Source organism: Erinaceus europaeus, chromosome 7, assembly GCF_950295315.1.
Source record: "Erinaceus europaeus chromosome 7, mEriEur2.1, whole genome shotgun sequence".
Taxonomy (NCBI): Eukaryota; Metazoa; Chordata; class Mammalia; order Eulipotyphla; family Erinaceidae; genus Erinaceus; species Erinaceus europaeus.
In genome coordinates this window covers 52,000,070-52,018,123 of record NC_080168.1, presented here as the reverse complement: position 1 = coordinate 52,018,123, position 18,054 = coordinate 52,000,070, and the positions used below count along the sequence as shown (strand labels likewise).

The 18,054-nt window shown below is 36.7% G+C and overlaps 1 protein-coding gene and 1 pseudogene across 5 annotated transcripts in view; one reads left to right on the top strand and one right to left on the bottom strand.

Moving 5' to 3' along the window:
• ATF7IP (activating transcription factor 7 interacting protein) overlaps positions 1–18,054 on the bottom strand; it is a 115,145-nt gene that overhangs the window by 52,667 nt on the left and 44,424 nt on the right. For 4 of the 5 annotated variants that reach the window (XM_060194417.1, XM_007533139.3, XM_060194418.1 and 1 more), the window contains exon 2: positions 8,089–9,635. In XM_060194417.1, coding sequence (XP_060050400.1) covers positions 8,089–9,628 — 1,540 coding nt within the window. In that variant the 5' untranslated portion in view covers positions 9,629–9,635. Of the gene's footprint in view, positions 1–8,088; positions 9,636–15,213; positions 15,317–18,054 lie in introns of those variants that run through there. The other variant, XM_016192584.2, reaches the window with a different exon arrangement.
• On the top strand, positions 487–1,317 carry LOC103122524 (homeobox protein TGIF1-like; annotated as a pseudogene).

The following is an 18,054-nucleotide window of genomic DNA, read 5'->3' as shown; positions in this document are numbered from 1 at the left end:
AGGGGGGGAGGGGAGTCGGGCCGTAGCGCAGGGGGTTAAGCAAGGACCGGCTAAGGATCCTGGATCAAGCCCCCAGCTCCCCACCTGCTGGGGAGTCGCTTCACAAGTGGTGAAGCAGGTCTGCAGGTCTCTCCTTTCTCTCCCCCTCTCTGTCTTGCCCTCTTCTCTCCATTTCTCTATCCTATCCAACAACGATGACCTCAATAACAACAATAACTACAACAATAAAGCAACAAGGACAACAAAAGGTAATAAATAGAAATAATTTTAAAAGCCAGGGCCCCAGCTGGCCACCAGGAGAGCCCAGCTGGGGGCAGCCTCAGTGTCACCTGTGTCCCACCTATGATCAGGTGCCTGGAAGCCTGGTGACTTGTTGGTGGTGGCGACTACAGGAGTTGAGTGTCAGCCGAGCGCTGCAGCCACTGCCCTACCCTGCTGACCCTCCTGCCCCCCAACACTGCCTATAGCAGGAAGGGGAGCAGCAGCATGAAAAGCAATCAAGGCACTGTTGCCACTTCTGGCAGTTAAACAGAGGATGATGACAGCATGGACACACCCTTGGACTTTTCTTTCTCTTCTGCTGGCTCAGGCAAGAGAAGGCGAAAGGGCAACCTCCCCAAGGAGTCCATTCAGATTCTCCAAGATTGGCTGTATGAACAGAGATATATAATGCCTACCCCTCAGAGCAAGAAAAAGTATTAGTGTACCAACAAACACATACTACTAGTGTACCAACAAACACATACATACTACAGGTTTGCAGCTGGTTCATCAATGCCTGCCAGAGGCTCCTGCCTGACACGCTGAGAAAGTATGGCAAGGATCTACATCAGTTCACAATTTCCCATCATGGGGTCAAGATTTCTGAAACAGGCTCTGTGGAGTCAGTAGTGGGCATCAAAAACTTCATGCCAACTCTAGAGGAGAACCCATTTCATTCCTGTACAGCTGAACCAAACCCAGGCTTAGGGAGGCCACTATCCCCTAAGCCATCGTCTTCAGGATCAATCTTGGCTTGTCCATCAGTTATCTGCCATACCACTGTGACTATACTGAAAGATGTACCTTACTCTCTTTGCCAGTCTGTTGGCATAGGACAGAACATAGCTATCCAGCAAGTTGCATCCAATAGCTTTAGAGACACCTCCCTCATGTACCTAGAGGACACCTGTAAATCTGGACCAAGTACAAACACACAGAATGGTCTTTTTGACACTCCTCATACTCCGCTAGACTTCAACCAGGATTTTAGTGGATTTCAGCTCCTAATGGATGTTGCACTCAAAAGATAGACTTCAGGTAAAGCTTACAGCTTAATCCACTTTCAAGCAAAATAGTTCTCAAAAGTATCATGGCTGCTGGGATCAAGGTACAAGACGAATTGCATTATTTTATATATTTTGTTAATATTTGCACATGGGATTGCTAAAATGAAGCCTCCTGTTACTGAGATGTCTTCAATAGAATAGTCATTCCAAGAACTATAAACTCAAAAGCTACTGTACAAACAAAAGGGTTCTTTTTTTAAAACATCTATTTATTTATTTACTCCCTTCTGTTGCCCTTGTTTTTATTGTTGCATTTATTATTGGTGTTTTTATTGATGTCATCATCATTGTTGGATAGAACAGAGAGAAATGGAGGGAGCTGGGGAAGACAAAGAGGGAGAGAAAAGATAGACACCTGCACACCTGTTTCACTACTTGTGAAGTGATTCCCTGCAGGTGAGGAGCCGGGGGGCTCGAACGGGGATCCTTATGCCAGTCCTTGCACTTTGCACCATGTGCACTGCATTTACTGCCCGACTCCCAAGGATTTTCTTTTAAAAACATTTCTTGGTAGATTATTCATAATTTGATATGGTTCCCAAGATCATGTGACTTCCCCCTCTCCCCTTTTGTTGGTGTTTTTTCAGACTGTGCAATACTTAAGAGAACCTACAGCATCTTTTCATTCCCATGTGGAACATGATGCCCACATACTGTCTAAGTGAATTAATTTTTTTCATTTTTTTCCAAGCACCAAAAAAAAAAAAAAAAACCCAACTATCGTCTTCCTGTTATTATTTGTTCTGAACATTAGACTTCTTTTTTTCATGGCAGTTAAAGGTACCTAAGTATGTAACTGCAATTCAGAAATAGGCAACAGAAATCAAGTATTGGTGAATTTTCCATTTTCATTTGAGTGTTGATTTTTGACATGTGAAGACATAATAGCATTAATGAAACTGATATTGAAGATTTAGCAGTTCAAATTATGTTTACAATTAAAAATAAACTTGTTAAAATTCTCTGGAAATGTCAGCATTTGGATTTTTCAAAAACTAGTAAACTTCTTGTTAAACATGACTTAAAAAAAAAAAACTATCAGGAGTCCAGCGGTAGCACAGCAGGTTAAGCGCACGTGGTGTAAAGCGCAAGGGCTGGCAGAAGGATCCTGGTTCAAGCCCCCTGCTCTCCACCTGCAGGGGTCTTCACAAGCGGTGAAACAGGTCTGAGGTGTCTACCTTTTTCTCCCCCTTTTTGTCTTCCCCTCCTCTCTCCATTTCTCTCAGTCCTGTCCAACAATGACAACAATAATAACTACAATAATAAAACAAAGGCAACAAAAGGGAATCAATCAATCAATAAATATTTTAAAAAATCAAAGTAGATCAAATTCAATACAGAAAATTAATCAAGGGTTCAAGCACACATTTATCTACAGTTCCTAGCAGTTCCATGGGCTCCTATAATTTATCCAAATACTTATACACACGGAGGTTTCTATTCTAATTCTGCTGATCCTGAGTAGTTTCATCACAAAGGCGTATTTTCATATACAGTTCTATATGTGTGGTACAATTTCATCTCAAGAAGACTAAACAATACATTAAGAGGGGGGCCACGCAGTGGCACACCTGGTTAGATGAACATAGTACCACTGCAAGGACCTGGGTTCAAACCCCACTTCCCACCTGCAGGAAGGACCATTTTATAAGCCATGAAGCAGGTCTGCAGGTGTCTAAATCTTTCTCCCTCTCTCTCTCCCTTTCTTCTTTCAATTTCTCTCTATCCTATCCAATAAAATAGAGGAAAAGGGGGGGGTGGGAGAGGAAAAAATGGTTGCTGGGGATGGTGGATTAGCAGTACAGGTACTAAGCCCCAGCAAGTACCCTGGTGGGAAAACAAACATATAAACAAACAACAACAACAAAAAGCTAAGAGCAGGTACAATCTTTTAATTTTGGTAATCATAAAACTTTGGGAAAGAGGGGCCAGGCGGTAGCATAACTGGTTGAGCCACTCACATTACAGTATGCAAGGATACATGTTCAAGGCCCTGGTCCCCACCTGCATGGAGAAAGCATTGAGTGTCCCAGGGCTGCAGGTGTCTCTGTTTCTTTCTCTATATTCCCCTGCCCTCTCAATTTCTCTGTCTCTATCAAATAATAAAATAAATGAATAAATAAAAACTTTGGGAAATAACATGTCCATTACCTTTAATAGTTGAAATCTTTTTTAAATTTTTTATTATCTTTATTTATTGGATGGAGACAACCAGAAAGCAAGAGAGGAAGGGGAGATAGGGAAAGAGACAGAAAGACACTTGGAGCCCTGCTTCACCATTCATAAAGCATCCCCCCCCAGCATTCCTTACACATTGTAACATGTGCACTCAACCAGGTGTGTCACCCTGGGCACCACCTGGCCCCCTGAAATTCATAACAATTGGAAAAGTGTGTTATAGAAGATTAGAAGACAGAATTTACATTGGGGAAGCTGCCAAAATAAATAGCTCATTTAGAAAGAGTTCCTGTTATCTCAGGCCTGCCTCAGCACTGGGGGCAGGAAGATGGGGTGAACACTTCAAGTCCATGATGATTTTTCCCTCTCCTTTCTTTTTTTACTTTTATTTTTATATTTAATTTATTTTGTTGTCTCCAGGGTTAATAATTACTGGGGCTCGGTGCATACACTCGAATCCACTGCTCCTAGAGGCCATTTTTCCCTTTGTTGCCCTTTTTGTTATTATTATTGTTATCATTGTTGTTGGCTAGGACAGAGGGGAAGACAGAGAGGGAGAGAAAGATAGACACCTGCAGACCTGCTTCACAGCCTGTGAAGCAACTCCCTATAGGTGGGGAGCTGGGGGCTTGAACTGGGATCACTGCACCGGTCCCTGCCCTTAACCTGCTGAACTACCGCCCCACCACCAACACACACACACACACACACACACTTTATATTAGGGAGTTAACTTCTTATTTCCAGAACTACATTTTATAGCTTTTAATCCATGAAAATATGAACTACAAAATTCAATGAAAATATGAACTAGAAAATTATCAGTTTTGTGGGCCATGTGGCCTCTGATGCATCTAACTTACTTTTCTTACTTCAGTGATAAACAACATATAATATGTAAGCTAATGGGTTTGATTATGTTCCAATAAAACTTTATTAGCAAAAAACATGGACCTCTGTTCAGAGTGAGACTTCAACACTTCAAATTACAATTGTATGTTCTAGAATAAAACAACTTATAGAAAAGTAACTCATCAGGTTCATCACATCAAGTATAACATGTATTATTCAATTATATGGGTGGTCCAGGAAGTGATACAGTGGATAAAGCAAGCATTGGACTTTCAAACATGAGGTCCAGAGTTCAATCCCCAGCAGCACATGTACCAGAGTGATGTCTGGCTCTTTCTCTCTCTCTCTCCTCCTATCTTTCTCATTGATAAATAAATGAAATCTTTTTAAAAATTACATAAAGGTATGTAAATGATATAATTTAAAATGCTGTAAAGAAATTTTACTTCGCAGGTGGTGCAAAGCACAAGGACCGGTAAAAGGACCCCGGCTCAAGCCCCCAGCTCCCCACCTGCAGGGGAGTTGCTTCACAGGCAGTGAAGCAGGTCTGCAGAAGTCTATCTTTCTCTCCTCCTCTCTAGCTTCCACTCCCCTCTCCAGTTCTCTCTGTCCTATCCAATAACAACATCAACAACAACAATAAAACAAGGGCAAGAAAAGGGAAATAAATAAATAGAAAAGAAATTTTACTTCAAGCCACCATACCAAAAAAAAAAAAATAATAATTAATTCCTGGGCTAGTTCTGTTGCCAGCAAAGAAGCTGAATCTAGTCTGGAGCTGACATAGTAGATAAAGTGCTAGACTTACAAGCTTGAGGTCCTGAGTTTGCTTCCTGGCCTTATATTTACCAGAATTATGCTCTGGTTCTCTTGTTCTACATTAATACATAAAATAAGTCTTTGTACTTAATGCTAAACTTACTTTGTTAATTTCACTCAACTAGACAAAAGTCCTCAAGTTTTACTTATTTATTTAATAAACAAAAACAGACCCCACTTTGAATTTCCAAAGTATGCAACACAGGTAGGTGCAATCACTGTACTTAATAGCACTGTGCAAGAATAATGGACTACAATATTAAGATTCTGATATAAAGGTAAATGCACAAACTCCTTAAATAATAAACTATAATTAACTAATGTCTTTTCTTTTTGAGAAAATGTTCTACAAGACTGTTATCAGGAGATTATAGTTTCACATCTTCTCAAAATATCAACAAATTTCCATCTCTCTCCACCAGAGGACTCGGCCCCCAAAACTAATACTCCATCACATAGACTACTACCTTAACGACTTGCCCCAGCAGTTTTTTATATAAATTCTTATAGAGCAAATAAGTCAATTTCACTGTTATTAATTAGCTTTCCAAAATTTTCAACTTTATTATTTCATTCTCCTCTTCCTGAACTCAATGGCTTTCAGTGTTAGAGTAATGCAGTGTTGCAGTTTTAAGTCCTCCATGAAATACTTTTGATATATCAGTTATTAATTCACTCTATACAAATTTACTAAGCACTTACTATGACCCAGAGCAGGGGTGGTTATGATCGTAAGGAGAGACTGAATTCTAGATTTATTCTGAAGGTAGAGTCAACAGAATTTCCTGATGGATTAGATATAAGACATGAAAAAACAAATAAGAAAGGCTTCAAAGTTTTAGGACCTGAGCAAGTATGATGGATATACCATTAAGCAAGATTATTTTCATTAAAGTAGTATGTTATGCAGATAGTGAAAGTACTTCCTGAATACATTTTCTGTTCTCATTAAATTGCCCTCCCCTAAACTCCCAAAGTACTTAACATTATTAGAGTAGTTGCATCTTCTATTTAATAATCTGACTTAAATTCTTTTCTGCATCTTGAGAGCAAGTACTAAATTTTATCTTCAAATCCCAAGAACCATGAAGAGACTAGAACCAAACACAGACTGGCTTTTCTATATAGAGATTTAAGAGTAAATGAATGCTTTTTGGAAATGAAATCATTTAATAAGGGGAACATATATATATATATGCAATATATTGGGGGACAGGAGGAATTCTGTCTCCCAGCTTGCTACCTTCCTTTCTTTTTTTATTTGAACGAATGCTGCATTTTCAAGCTTGAAGGTCACACCTCTTAGATCACTAATACCACGGGAGCATAAAAGTATTTATATCAGTCTGAAAAAAACTGAGAAAGTTTCATATGGGAATAATGTTTGCGTTTGACCATGAAGACAAAATGGAATATTTTCTTTCATTTTTCTCTAGTAATAACAAAAGAAATGGAATAGGGATAAAGCAAATAATTGAGTTCACATGTCTTTTATATAAGGGGTTTAAATTAACCTAAATGTGATAGGGATCTAATAAAAAATATATTTAGATTATAAAGAGATGACTCAGAAAAGGATGAGGAAGAAAGGTTGAGTAGAATCAAGTGAAACAAATAATCACACTGAATCCCAGCAATGTTAATGTCACCAGTAAAAGAAAGATTCCAATAAGAAAATCAGTTGCAAAATGTTCTTTTCTATGCTTGAAGCAAATAAATTAAACTAGTAGACTTCTAGAATCTAAGCTACTAAAAGTTGCTAAGTAATAGCAAGAACAATTGATAGACTCTGACCAAATTATGTACTGATTTGAAATTACAGTATTATAAGACTCCATCTATCTATTCTCCAGTTCTATACCTAAGCCTCTTTGGGGTAAAGAACATATTTATTTATTTATTTATTTTATATCCCTTCATAGCATTTATTCAAAGTTGTTGTTCATAGAGTAAATACTTCATAATTCTGAGTTCTGTGAAATTAATCTACCAAATTAAGAGCAGTCTCTTGTTACCATTACCCTCAATTTTCTCAGTAAAAATAAGAGTAGTCTCTTGTTACCATTACCCTCAACTTTCTTGGTAACTAAAGGAAATATAAAATTTCCTAACAATTCTCCACTAACCTATTTATTTTATTGCATTTATTAGTGAGAAAGCTAGGAGGAGAGAAAAAAGACATCACTCTGTTACATGTGCTGCCAGGAACTGAACTCAGGAATTCTTGCTCTAGTACTTTATCCACTGCACCGTTTCCTAGACTGCCCCTAAATTATTTATTAGAGGTCATCAAAATCTTTTTAAAATTAAATAATATGGAGGGTGGAGCCAAGATGACAACTTGGAAGCAACTGCTGGTATGAGCTCCAACAACAACTCCTGGAAAGGGTAGGGATAGGTAGCCTTCAGCAGGACGGTGAATAAGGGGTCCTAAGGGTGACACCAAGGAGGTGACTATAGCACAATTTGGGTTAGAAAACAGAAAAAAAAGAAAGGAAAATTTTTTATTAATTCTGAAGCACACCCCTCTCCCCTCCCCCTATAACCAGAACCCAGGGCTAGAGAGCTGCTACTAGCAGGCTCCTCACTGAGCTTTTTTCTTTACCAAGATTCCTGGCTCACCAGGGGTATCATTCCAACCCTTTTCCTTTCCGGGAGCCATCCAAGCTGCAGACTGACTGTTAGGTTTTTTTACTCTGTTCTATTTTATTATTACTATTATATATATGCGTGTCCCTTCCCCAACCCTTCAGGTTGACCAAAATTAACTTTTAGTGTATTTTCCATTGCTAGGTGACTGGGTGTCCTATCCATTGGGAGAGGAACTTGTTTCACTCTACCTGCCTCCTCTATCCACTCTCCCCCTTCTCCCAGATAATTAAAACAAAAAAAAATTAAATAATATGCTAACCTGGAGAGCAAACCTGTGATTTAACTTCAGACTCATCTTTTTCTCCTGAAATATCCTCTTCATCAGACAGAACCAAAAATGCTTCTTTTGGCAAACTCTCACTACTTTCTTGTTTAGATGGTGAACCAAAAGAACTTTCCATCTTTTCTTCCAAATCTGGATTATTCTCATCAATTGGAAGGAGAGACGTTTTAGAAAAGCAAGTGAGTTCATCTTCAGCAGGTGCAAGCTTTTCCAAAATAGGAATGATTTCATCTGTCTCCATAGAGTCTGTATTTTCTAAGATACTCTCATTTTTTTCATCTTTTATAACATTTTCACTAGCAGTTTCTGTAAGATCTGTAGAATTTTCATCTTCATTCTTTTCACTTTGGTCAATTTCCATACTGCTAGATATAGCTTCCTCTCCAAGAGCAGGTTCTGTGGTAGCATCTTCCTCTATCTTTTTCTCATTTTCAGGAGGTAGATCTGAACAAATAATTGTATCATCTGCATCTAATGTTTCTTCATCAGAATCAATATTACTAGTAGCTTTACTTTTCTCATCAAATGAGAAAACTTGTTCTACCTCTTCATCACTTCCTTTTCCTTCAATAAAATCATCATCTTTATTGCTACTAGGCTCTGTATTGTCCGTTTCAGGAACTGGCTCACAAATTGGTACAGAGCTTGATTCAAAGATGGACTCTAAGGCTGACTCAGAAGCTGGTTCATCAGAAGTTGGCTTATTAGAAACCAGATCACTAGAGGCCAGATCACCAGACGCTAGATTATGAGAAGCTGGATCATCAGAGGAAGGTACTCCAGAGACCACATCACCAGAGGCTGAATCACCAGAAGTTTGATCAGTGGACACTGGTTCACCAGAGATAGGTTCACTAGGGACAGATTCATTAGGGAATGATTCACCAGAGACTGGTTCATCAGAGATGGGTTCACCAGAAACTGGTTCATTTGTTTCACCAGAAACTGGTTCAATTGTTTCACCAGATACTGGTTCACATGATACAGGATCATAAGAGATAGGATCACTAGAGACAGGATCACCAGAGGAGTGATCACCAGAGGTTAACACTTCAGAGGCCAGTTCCCCAGAGGCTGAATCTCCAGAGACTGAATCTCCAACAGCCAGATCAATGGAGACTGAATCTCCAGAAGCTGTTTCAGCAGTCAGTTTGGGGGCTAATTGAGGAGTTATATTATTAGGAGACAAAGGTTCAATACTTAAATCATCATCTTGCTTGTTTTTTACATTAACATTTAAGGTACCAGGTGATTCATCCTTTTCTGATTTCTCAGGATCAAAACAAGGCTCTTCAATGCCATTCACTTCTTCCTTTTCTTTAATATAATCTGTATTTCCCAAGGGTGAGGATGGGTCCAAATCTCCATTTTCATGGTTGCCATTTAACAGCTTGACATCAGTTTTCAACAGCTCTTCTTTAACCTTATACACTGTCTCAAGTTGTTGACGATCACTTACTCTCATTGTTTTTCGAGCCTTAAAGACTTTTTTCTGAGGTTCTTCTACACTGTCCATTTTGAATCTTGAAGAGAAAGAGAGATAGTTTAATAAATGAAACAGAAGTCATCTTGTTATATATATATATAAAACGAACTTCAAACTAATAAGTAGCACTTCTAAAATAATAGAATAAACAAACACAGTAATTCTTGCTGTATGTTTTCATATTTATTAGATTTATGGACAGTGGCATACTGTCAACTACATAAACCAGATAGTGGCATACTGCATAAAGATCTAATACAAGGCAGTTTTAAATATCAGTGACTAATATCTAATACTCACTCTTTTAATCAAGTAAATTTACAAAGTCTGAAGAAGAAACTTAAAAAAAAAAGTATATAAAGTGTGGGCACCCTTGGTAGAGCACATGTTATAATGCACAAGCACCCAGGTTCAAGCTCCCAGTTCCCATGTGCAAAGGGAAAGCTTCACAAGCAGTGCTGCAGGTATTTCTCCCCCCTCCCACCTTCCCTCTCCTTTCCCACTCAATGTCTCTCAGTCTCTATCCATTACATAAATAATGCAGGTGGAGAAAGAAAATATATAAGCAAATAAAAGTAGAAAAGGATCAGAAAAAAATCATAGAAGTAAATGAAAAAGTGAAGAGATAATTTAAAAACATGTAAGGAAAGATCATATTTGAAAGTAGGTATATCTAGATTAACACAGTTACTAAAAATAATGAGATAGCATTAAGAAAATAAAAAATATAATTCACACAATATTATGAAATAATGCATTTGCTAATAAAGCTCTGAAAAGAAACTTACATTTATAAAATATAAGATTCTATTGTAATTAGTAAAAACAAAAATCTATGTAAAATAAATAAAGGATTTGGAGACATTTATTTAAAAGATATACACAGCAAAAAAACTAATAACCAATAATCAATAAATATGAAGAAAATGTTCAACACCATTAGTTATAAAAGAAATGTAGATCAAGACCAGGCAGTGGCACCTGATTGAACACACATATTAGTGTGCAAGGACCTGGGTTCAAGGCCCAGGTCCCCACCAGTATGGGGATGCAGTACTGCAGATGTCTCTTTTTTTTTCCTCTCCCTTTATATCTCCCCTACTCTACCAATGTCTCTCTGTCCTATCAAATAATGGATAAATGAGTATATGAATAAACAAATAATAAAGCATGTAGATAAAACCACATACCAGGATGTCTATAGTGAATGAAAATAATGAGTACTGGCAACGGTATATACATATTGGAATCCTCATACAATGCTGGTGTAATGGCAGCTGCTTTGAAAAACAATTTGGCATTTCAACTTGCAAAACATGAATTATTAATTTTCAATCTTTCTTCTTTTATAATGGCACTTAATGCTATAAATGCCCCTGTAAGCACTGTCTTACCTGGATGTCATGTTTTACTGTGTCATATTTTCACTATTAGGTCATTAATATATTTTTTAATTTAATCTTTTACCTATCAGTTGTTTGTTTCTTAAGAGGTAATACATAATTATGTGAAACTGAAAAACAATAAAGTTGGTTTCATAATTTAAAAAACAAAATGTAGATTATGAATGAGTCATGAAATATTTTGCCTTTATGTCAAGCCTGTACACAACTGACAAAAAGAAAAAAAGAAAGCCTTACAGCCTTAAACCCTTCTATCTCAGAATGTGAAATTATTGGATAGTATAGTACTGGGACCTAAATCAAAATGGCATCCATATAAATAGAAGAAATTTTGGACAGGCACAAAGGGAGACCTCCATAGATATAGCTACAAATGAGGCTATAACAAACCCTTTGTTAACATGGCACTGCCAAAACCTTGATTTTAAACTTCCAGCCTGTGAAACTATGGGGCGAATATTTTTGTTAAAAAATTGAGCACATTAATTCACCACATAAACAGAACAGAGGTAAAAGGAAAGATAATCTCAACAAACTATTCATTTGAGAAAATCCAACACTAACTCAATTAAAATTATCACAAAACTAAAACAAAAGCAAACAACCCAGATCTAATAAAGGTTACTTTTACTTAAGAGAAAAATAAGATCAGAATCAAGAAAACATCACCATTCTTTAAAAATTGTTATTTATGAGAAAGAGAGACACCTACAGCACTGCTTCACCACTCCCAAAGCTTTCCCCCTGCAGGGTAGGGACCAAGGGCATAAACTCAGGTCCTTGTACATTATAACATGTAAGCTCAACCAGGTACACTGCCACCGAGCGCCCAGTTCTAAGTTAATATCTCACCAGTGGAGTAAAGCAAGTGAAAGGGGACAAATACTTGGCTCTAGAGCCTATGCCTCTCTCCACCATCACTGGTCACTTCCATCATAAGAAACATCATAATAAGGCCTCTTGTGGGACACTCCAGGAACTTGTCCTCCCTATAAAGTAGCAATAGTACAGACTGCCCTACTCTCAGAACAGAGGCTGGGTCATCCTACTCTGCCACTCAAGGTAGACTGGTCCTGTAATGAGCACAGCCTAGAATGTTCCCAGCTTTGACCATGAACTGTGAGCTCAGACTAATAGGGATTCAGAGGCTATGCAGGCTCCTGTGCTAAATGTGTATATATGGGCCCTGGGTCAGGTTAATGGGGTAAACAGTTAATTTTATTCATAGATTTTAAGTTTGGAAGCTACTCTCTTCTACTCCAACTTACTAGCCCTATTCTCAACTCTGATTACATACATATTCCCAGACAAAATTTTTGTCCAACTCCATGTTAACTATTAAACCCAAGAAAAACTACAAAAGGAATGGGCCCGTATGAACATGCCTAAAATAGACTTCCTTGATTCTTTCCACCCTAATATCCCTATTCCCATCTGCTCTATTTCTATTCTTTGGTTATTGTTCCTTAATCAGTTTGTCCTGCTTTATATCTTACCACCTTTCAGCCACCAAGTTGCAGATGCTACCATGATTCTATCCTGACTTCCTTGGGCAGATGACCTCCCCAATGTGTCTCAGAACCTTGCCTCTCCAGAGCCCCACCCCATTAGGGAAACAGAAATAGGCTAGGGGTATGGATTGACCTGCCAATGCCGATGTCCAACAGAGAAGCAATGAACTCTCATCTCCTGCCAAAAAGAATTTTAGTCCATACTCCTAGAGGGGGAGAAATAATAGGGGAAGATGACCAGAGGGCTCTGAACTTCAGCTCCATCAGGACCCACGGAGAAAAGAGGAAAAGAGGACAGATATTCGGAAACAGTAATAGGGGTGGGTGTCGTTTAAAAGGGAATAGAGGGCAGGATCATAGGGAAAAAAGGGGGAAAATACATGTAAATATAGACAGATAGTTATAGAAATAACAGTCAACTCATATCTGCAATCTTGGGAGAACTACTACTGTAGCTTCCAATGGAGGGAATGAGTACCCAGAACTATGGTAGTGGGAACAGTATAGAATTATACCCATGCTATCTTAGAATTTTGTAAATCAATATTGAGTCACTAACAAAACTTTTTAAAAAGATTGGGCCCCATAGAAAGACAATGTCATTAGCCTATAATGGAATAAAACAAAAGGTTTTTAAGGAGGAGCCTCTACAGGCAGCTGGAATACTTTTATAATTAGATATCACTATCACCATTAGTAATAAGAATGTTAATATACACACGAGCTTTGGCTGAAAAAGTTAAAAAGAAAAATAATGGCTCTGATGTCTGGGAAGTTATCTTGAGACTCACAAGTAAATCACAATGTTACTATAATTTGATATAATGCTTGAAGTAGGCCACCTTAATATTCAAACTAAAGAATGCCACTATGCAATCTGAAGTTAGTATGCAATCTGTAAGATATCAAAAAGCATCTCCCTCTCTTGACTAAATGAATAAAGGCTACTTGCCTACTTCATCAATTGCAATTTTGTCCTTCCTGAAGTCTCTCCTCACTAAAATTACAGAGCTACCCAAGCATAGAACTACAATCACCACATCCAAACCAGTGAAATTGTACTTCCTCAAATATTCTCCAAAATAACGCAATCTAAACTATAACCCAATCTTATATATATATAAGATTTTTTCCCCCAGCATCTTCTTACTAATGTGTTTCACAGTTCTTCCATAAGGAATAGTATTCTCATTGCAACAAACAGTAAACCCATCTAGATCTATCATGAGTGTGTTCCTGGTGTTTCCCTGAAAGGCAGCAAACAATGCCCTCACCTGCTCAGGTCAACAGACTGTAGGAACCTGTCACTGTGTCATGGTAGTTTTAGGACACACCATATTCTTCAATAATTCTCTTACTTTAAGTCAGCTTTTTTTTTTAAGTCAGCTTCATATATTTTCCTGTCATTTTATTTACATTATGGAAATAAGTCAATTATATATAGAAGCCAGCTTTTAAGTGAACAGAAACATCAAGACAGGGTTATCATAGGCATTGAAATAAGGGTTATTAAATGAAATCTATAATCTAAGCAAAGGTTTTTCCCCATTCACTATACATTCCAAAATTCATCAGAAAGTATTGACAAAGAAGATAGGTACAAATTCAATAGTCACTTTTCTTTCCTGACTTCAAATTAACAAATAATTAAATTTATAAACACTAAAGGTTACTCTTTAAAAAGTTTCAAAAAGTTTACCACAATTCTTTATGACTTTGACCTGAAAGTAGCCTCATTTCTCAACTGTTAAAATGAACACCAGGCATTATTATTGATAGTTGCAGTAAAAGCAAATACTCTTTTTAAAACATGTATTTTCAGATTGGGAAGACAGCATAATGATTATTCAAAAGACTTTCATGCCTGAGACTTTGAGATCATATATTCAATCCCGAAAGCCACCATACAATAGTGCTGAGTAGTGACAGGTGTAGACATGTGGGTGTCTCTATATATCTTTCTCTCATTAAAAGATAAATTAAAATAAAAGGTATATTTTCATAAATTTCATGACTTAATTACATGAATTTAGGAAAGAAAAAAAAAAGATGTGAATCCCAGTTCTCCAGTATGCTTACTATGTGACACAGTGCAAGCTACCCAGTAATTCCAAATTTAGCTTCAACTGCCTTAGGAAAGGAGTATCAGTACCTATAAAATTTAGCCTGGTGATTAAAATTCTCTACATTAAGCATTTTGGACACACTAAGTACTCAATAAACGTTAACATCATAATGTTTTCAGGCATAAACTAAAGAATCTTAAGACAAAAATCTCTTAAAGATATTATGTGTTTTGTATATGAATTGGACTATACAATATGCAAAACTCACATTTTTAATGTTAAGTATCTACCATCAAATATCATTTAATAGAAATAAATATATTACAAGTGAGCTGGTTCATCAATAAAACTGTCACTCAATAACATAATAAAAATATACTGCATAAAGAACTTCCGAATAACTACCATCTATACCCACAAGGGAGCACACTATAGTCAGTTACTAGATATCTTACGGGTTCTAAGTATAATGAAAACCAGACAAAGCAATAAGGAAGTAAGCATGAACAGCCGGTTCAAACTAGTTCAGCCTTATCTGTGCAAACCAATCAGTAAGTATCCAGTTTTTTTTTTTAATCTCTTTTGCATAAGCAAGTACATTTAAGAAAGATACATAATAGAGATGGGTATGTTACCTGCAAACAAGTCTCCATGGCTGTATTACCGGAACAAAACGTTTCTAAGGATCAATTTAAATACTGGGATTGAGATATCAGTCACAAAACTATTCTATCAAATACTGTTTTGTAAGATGGAAGCACTATAATTATGAAGCTTTCACATGACTGTAATTTATTTTCCCCAGGAAAAGGCATTTAGATTTTACAACAGAAAATGTCTGCCTTATCTAGAATTATATCTGAAAGACATGATGAATTTCTCCTGAAATATTTTTTTCATGAGGAAGAAAAGTATGTTTTTAAGTTCCTATTCTATAATTCAGATTTTAAAACTAAGTGAAATGCCATTAGTAAAAATAATAATAAAATAATAGTAAATGCTTTTCTTCACCTTAAAGGTTTCATCCTTAGCAAAGGAATTTATATCTAAGTAGCCAAGAAAGATATATTACCTGCAAATAAATCTCTTAATGTCTGGGAAATTTTTGATTAATTATTTTTTTTAGTAAAGCCCAAAAAGTCTCTTATTGCCTAAGTGAAAACATTATTTTCTTCTCTGCTTCACCTTCCTCCACCCACTCCTTTCACTCTTCTTTCTAGCAAAGAGATTATAGCTATGAAACAACAAAGGAAGTATTATCAAAAGCTGTAATGTCTTAGCCTACAATCTGCCCCCTCCAAGAGTGCAAGAATTTAAGTGGCTGTTCAAGAGCTGCTCAGGAACTCAGCCAATCACTAGCCAGTTTTCTGATTCCTGCCTAGCAACAGGAGACAGACAATAAGGTCAGAGAAACAGTTAAGCCTGGATCTGCAATACTTCAATGAGGTTCTTTGTCTGATACTAGTAATCTAGAACATAACTGCATAAAATTCTAAAACCACATATTGGGCAAATGAAGATAATGTAATTAAATTTATACCTTTTATGCTATTTCATCTTTATTTAAATGTCAAAAATATACTCAGAAATATAATTCTACTTCCTAAGAGTCAAACATGGACAATACATAAAATATTTTTCTATAGAGAATCCACAAAATTAAAATGTCAATTTCTTTAAAATAATAATAATAAAGTCCAGTCCCTAACTTTTATAAAATCTTCATAACCAAAAATTAAGATTTTTTTTTTCTATTTTCACACCCATGACACTAGTTTGAAAAGTTTCTGATTCAAAAAATTAAAGAGTATTCTAGACTCTAAAGGTTACTATGGATAGCATTATAAAATATTTTCTTCTTTACTGCACTGAACTTGGTCTAATTCAGTTAATGAAATAAAGACGCGTTTATTGGAAATCCTCTATTTTTACAAAAACAAGTTTCCCCACAATTGCCTTTTCACAAAGGGTACAAAAAGGTTATCTGCACTCCTCCATCTTGAAGAAATCAGGCAAATGTGTAGATTACAAAGTAAATATAAAGATTCATGTGAATTAAAGGTAAATTTCCCTTAATCACATCATTCTACATGCCCTTACATGAAAATTTATAAACTAAAAATGGTCATGTATTACCTGGATTTATTTTTTCTCAAATTCATTGATTTTCTTGTCAACAAGTTTTTAAACCTCATTTTTTCCTCTTTCAGTTACAGATGAACCTTGTAATTTTTCAAACATACCCAAGAGGGTGCTTACTGCAGCCATGCTTAGTTTATATAATCTCCCCACAGGAAAACTAAATCAGCAACAGCTTCAATGCTACAGTCCCATGAGAAAGCTGACATTCAATGATTGGCTCAAAACCTTAGTTGCTTAAGCCAATCAAACATCAGCATCTGTAACCTTGCCCAGCAACAAGGAAAGCAAAGGAACTGGGCATGTATGCCACCAGAAACCCAAGCCATGATAATGACATTAAAAGATAACCATAATGTACTCCATAGTCTTTGTTTGAATAATAATTCTATAGTAGGCTTTATCTGATTAAATAAATAAGGGTCTCTACTACTGTTTTCCAGGAACAGTTTTAATCAACAAAACAGGAAATAGCAGGGCTTGTTGGTTCACAAGGTTATACACATACAATCACTACATTAACTCAAAGTTATGGTTACCTGATGAAGTATGCTTAAAAATGAAAGACTGGAGCTCCAGTGGTGCAATCAGTTAGTGCGTGCGTGGTACTTATACAAAAATGAAAGACTAATAATGTTAAGGAAAGTCACTTATGTGAAATAACATTATTCTAGCATTTTGAATTAACAATGCTGAAATTTTTCATTCAAACTTGAATTTTTGTTAAATGGATTAAAATGGTCCACTCTTAGTAACTATAGTCCTCTTGAAATCCTCTTCTGCTGGATTCTTTTAACCACCCTATTCTCAATCAAGAGCTGTTTGGTTTTATTTTGCACTACAAAATTTTACCTAAAAAATATGCAGCCACATAATGAATCATAAAAAATAAACATCGTGGGAATCGGGTGGCAACACAGAGGGCTAAGCGCACTTGGCGCAAAGTGCCAAGGACCTGCGTAAGGATCTGGATTGGAGCCATCCAGATTGGAGGCCCTGGCTCCCCACCTGAAAAGGAGTTGCTTCACAGGCGGTGAAGCAGGTGTGCAGGTGTCTTATCTATCCCTATGTCTTCCCCTCCTCTCTCCATTTATCTCTATCCTCTCCAACAACATCAATAACAACAACAATAATAATTACAACAATAAAAAAGGGCAACAAAAGGGAATAAATATTTAAAAATAAATAAACATCGTGTTGTACCATGAATGCTAATAAACTGGCTTTATATACTGCCCATTTAATGATCTGGTGACTTGATACTGAAAGGTTCTCCTCTTTTCTCATTTCCCCTACTTTACCCCTATTTCATTAGTGAAAAATAAATCATGGTCTGG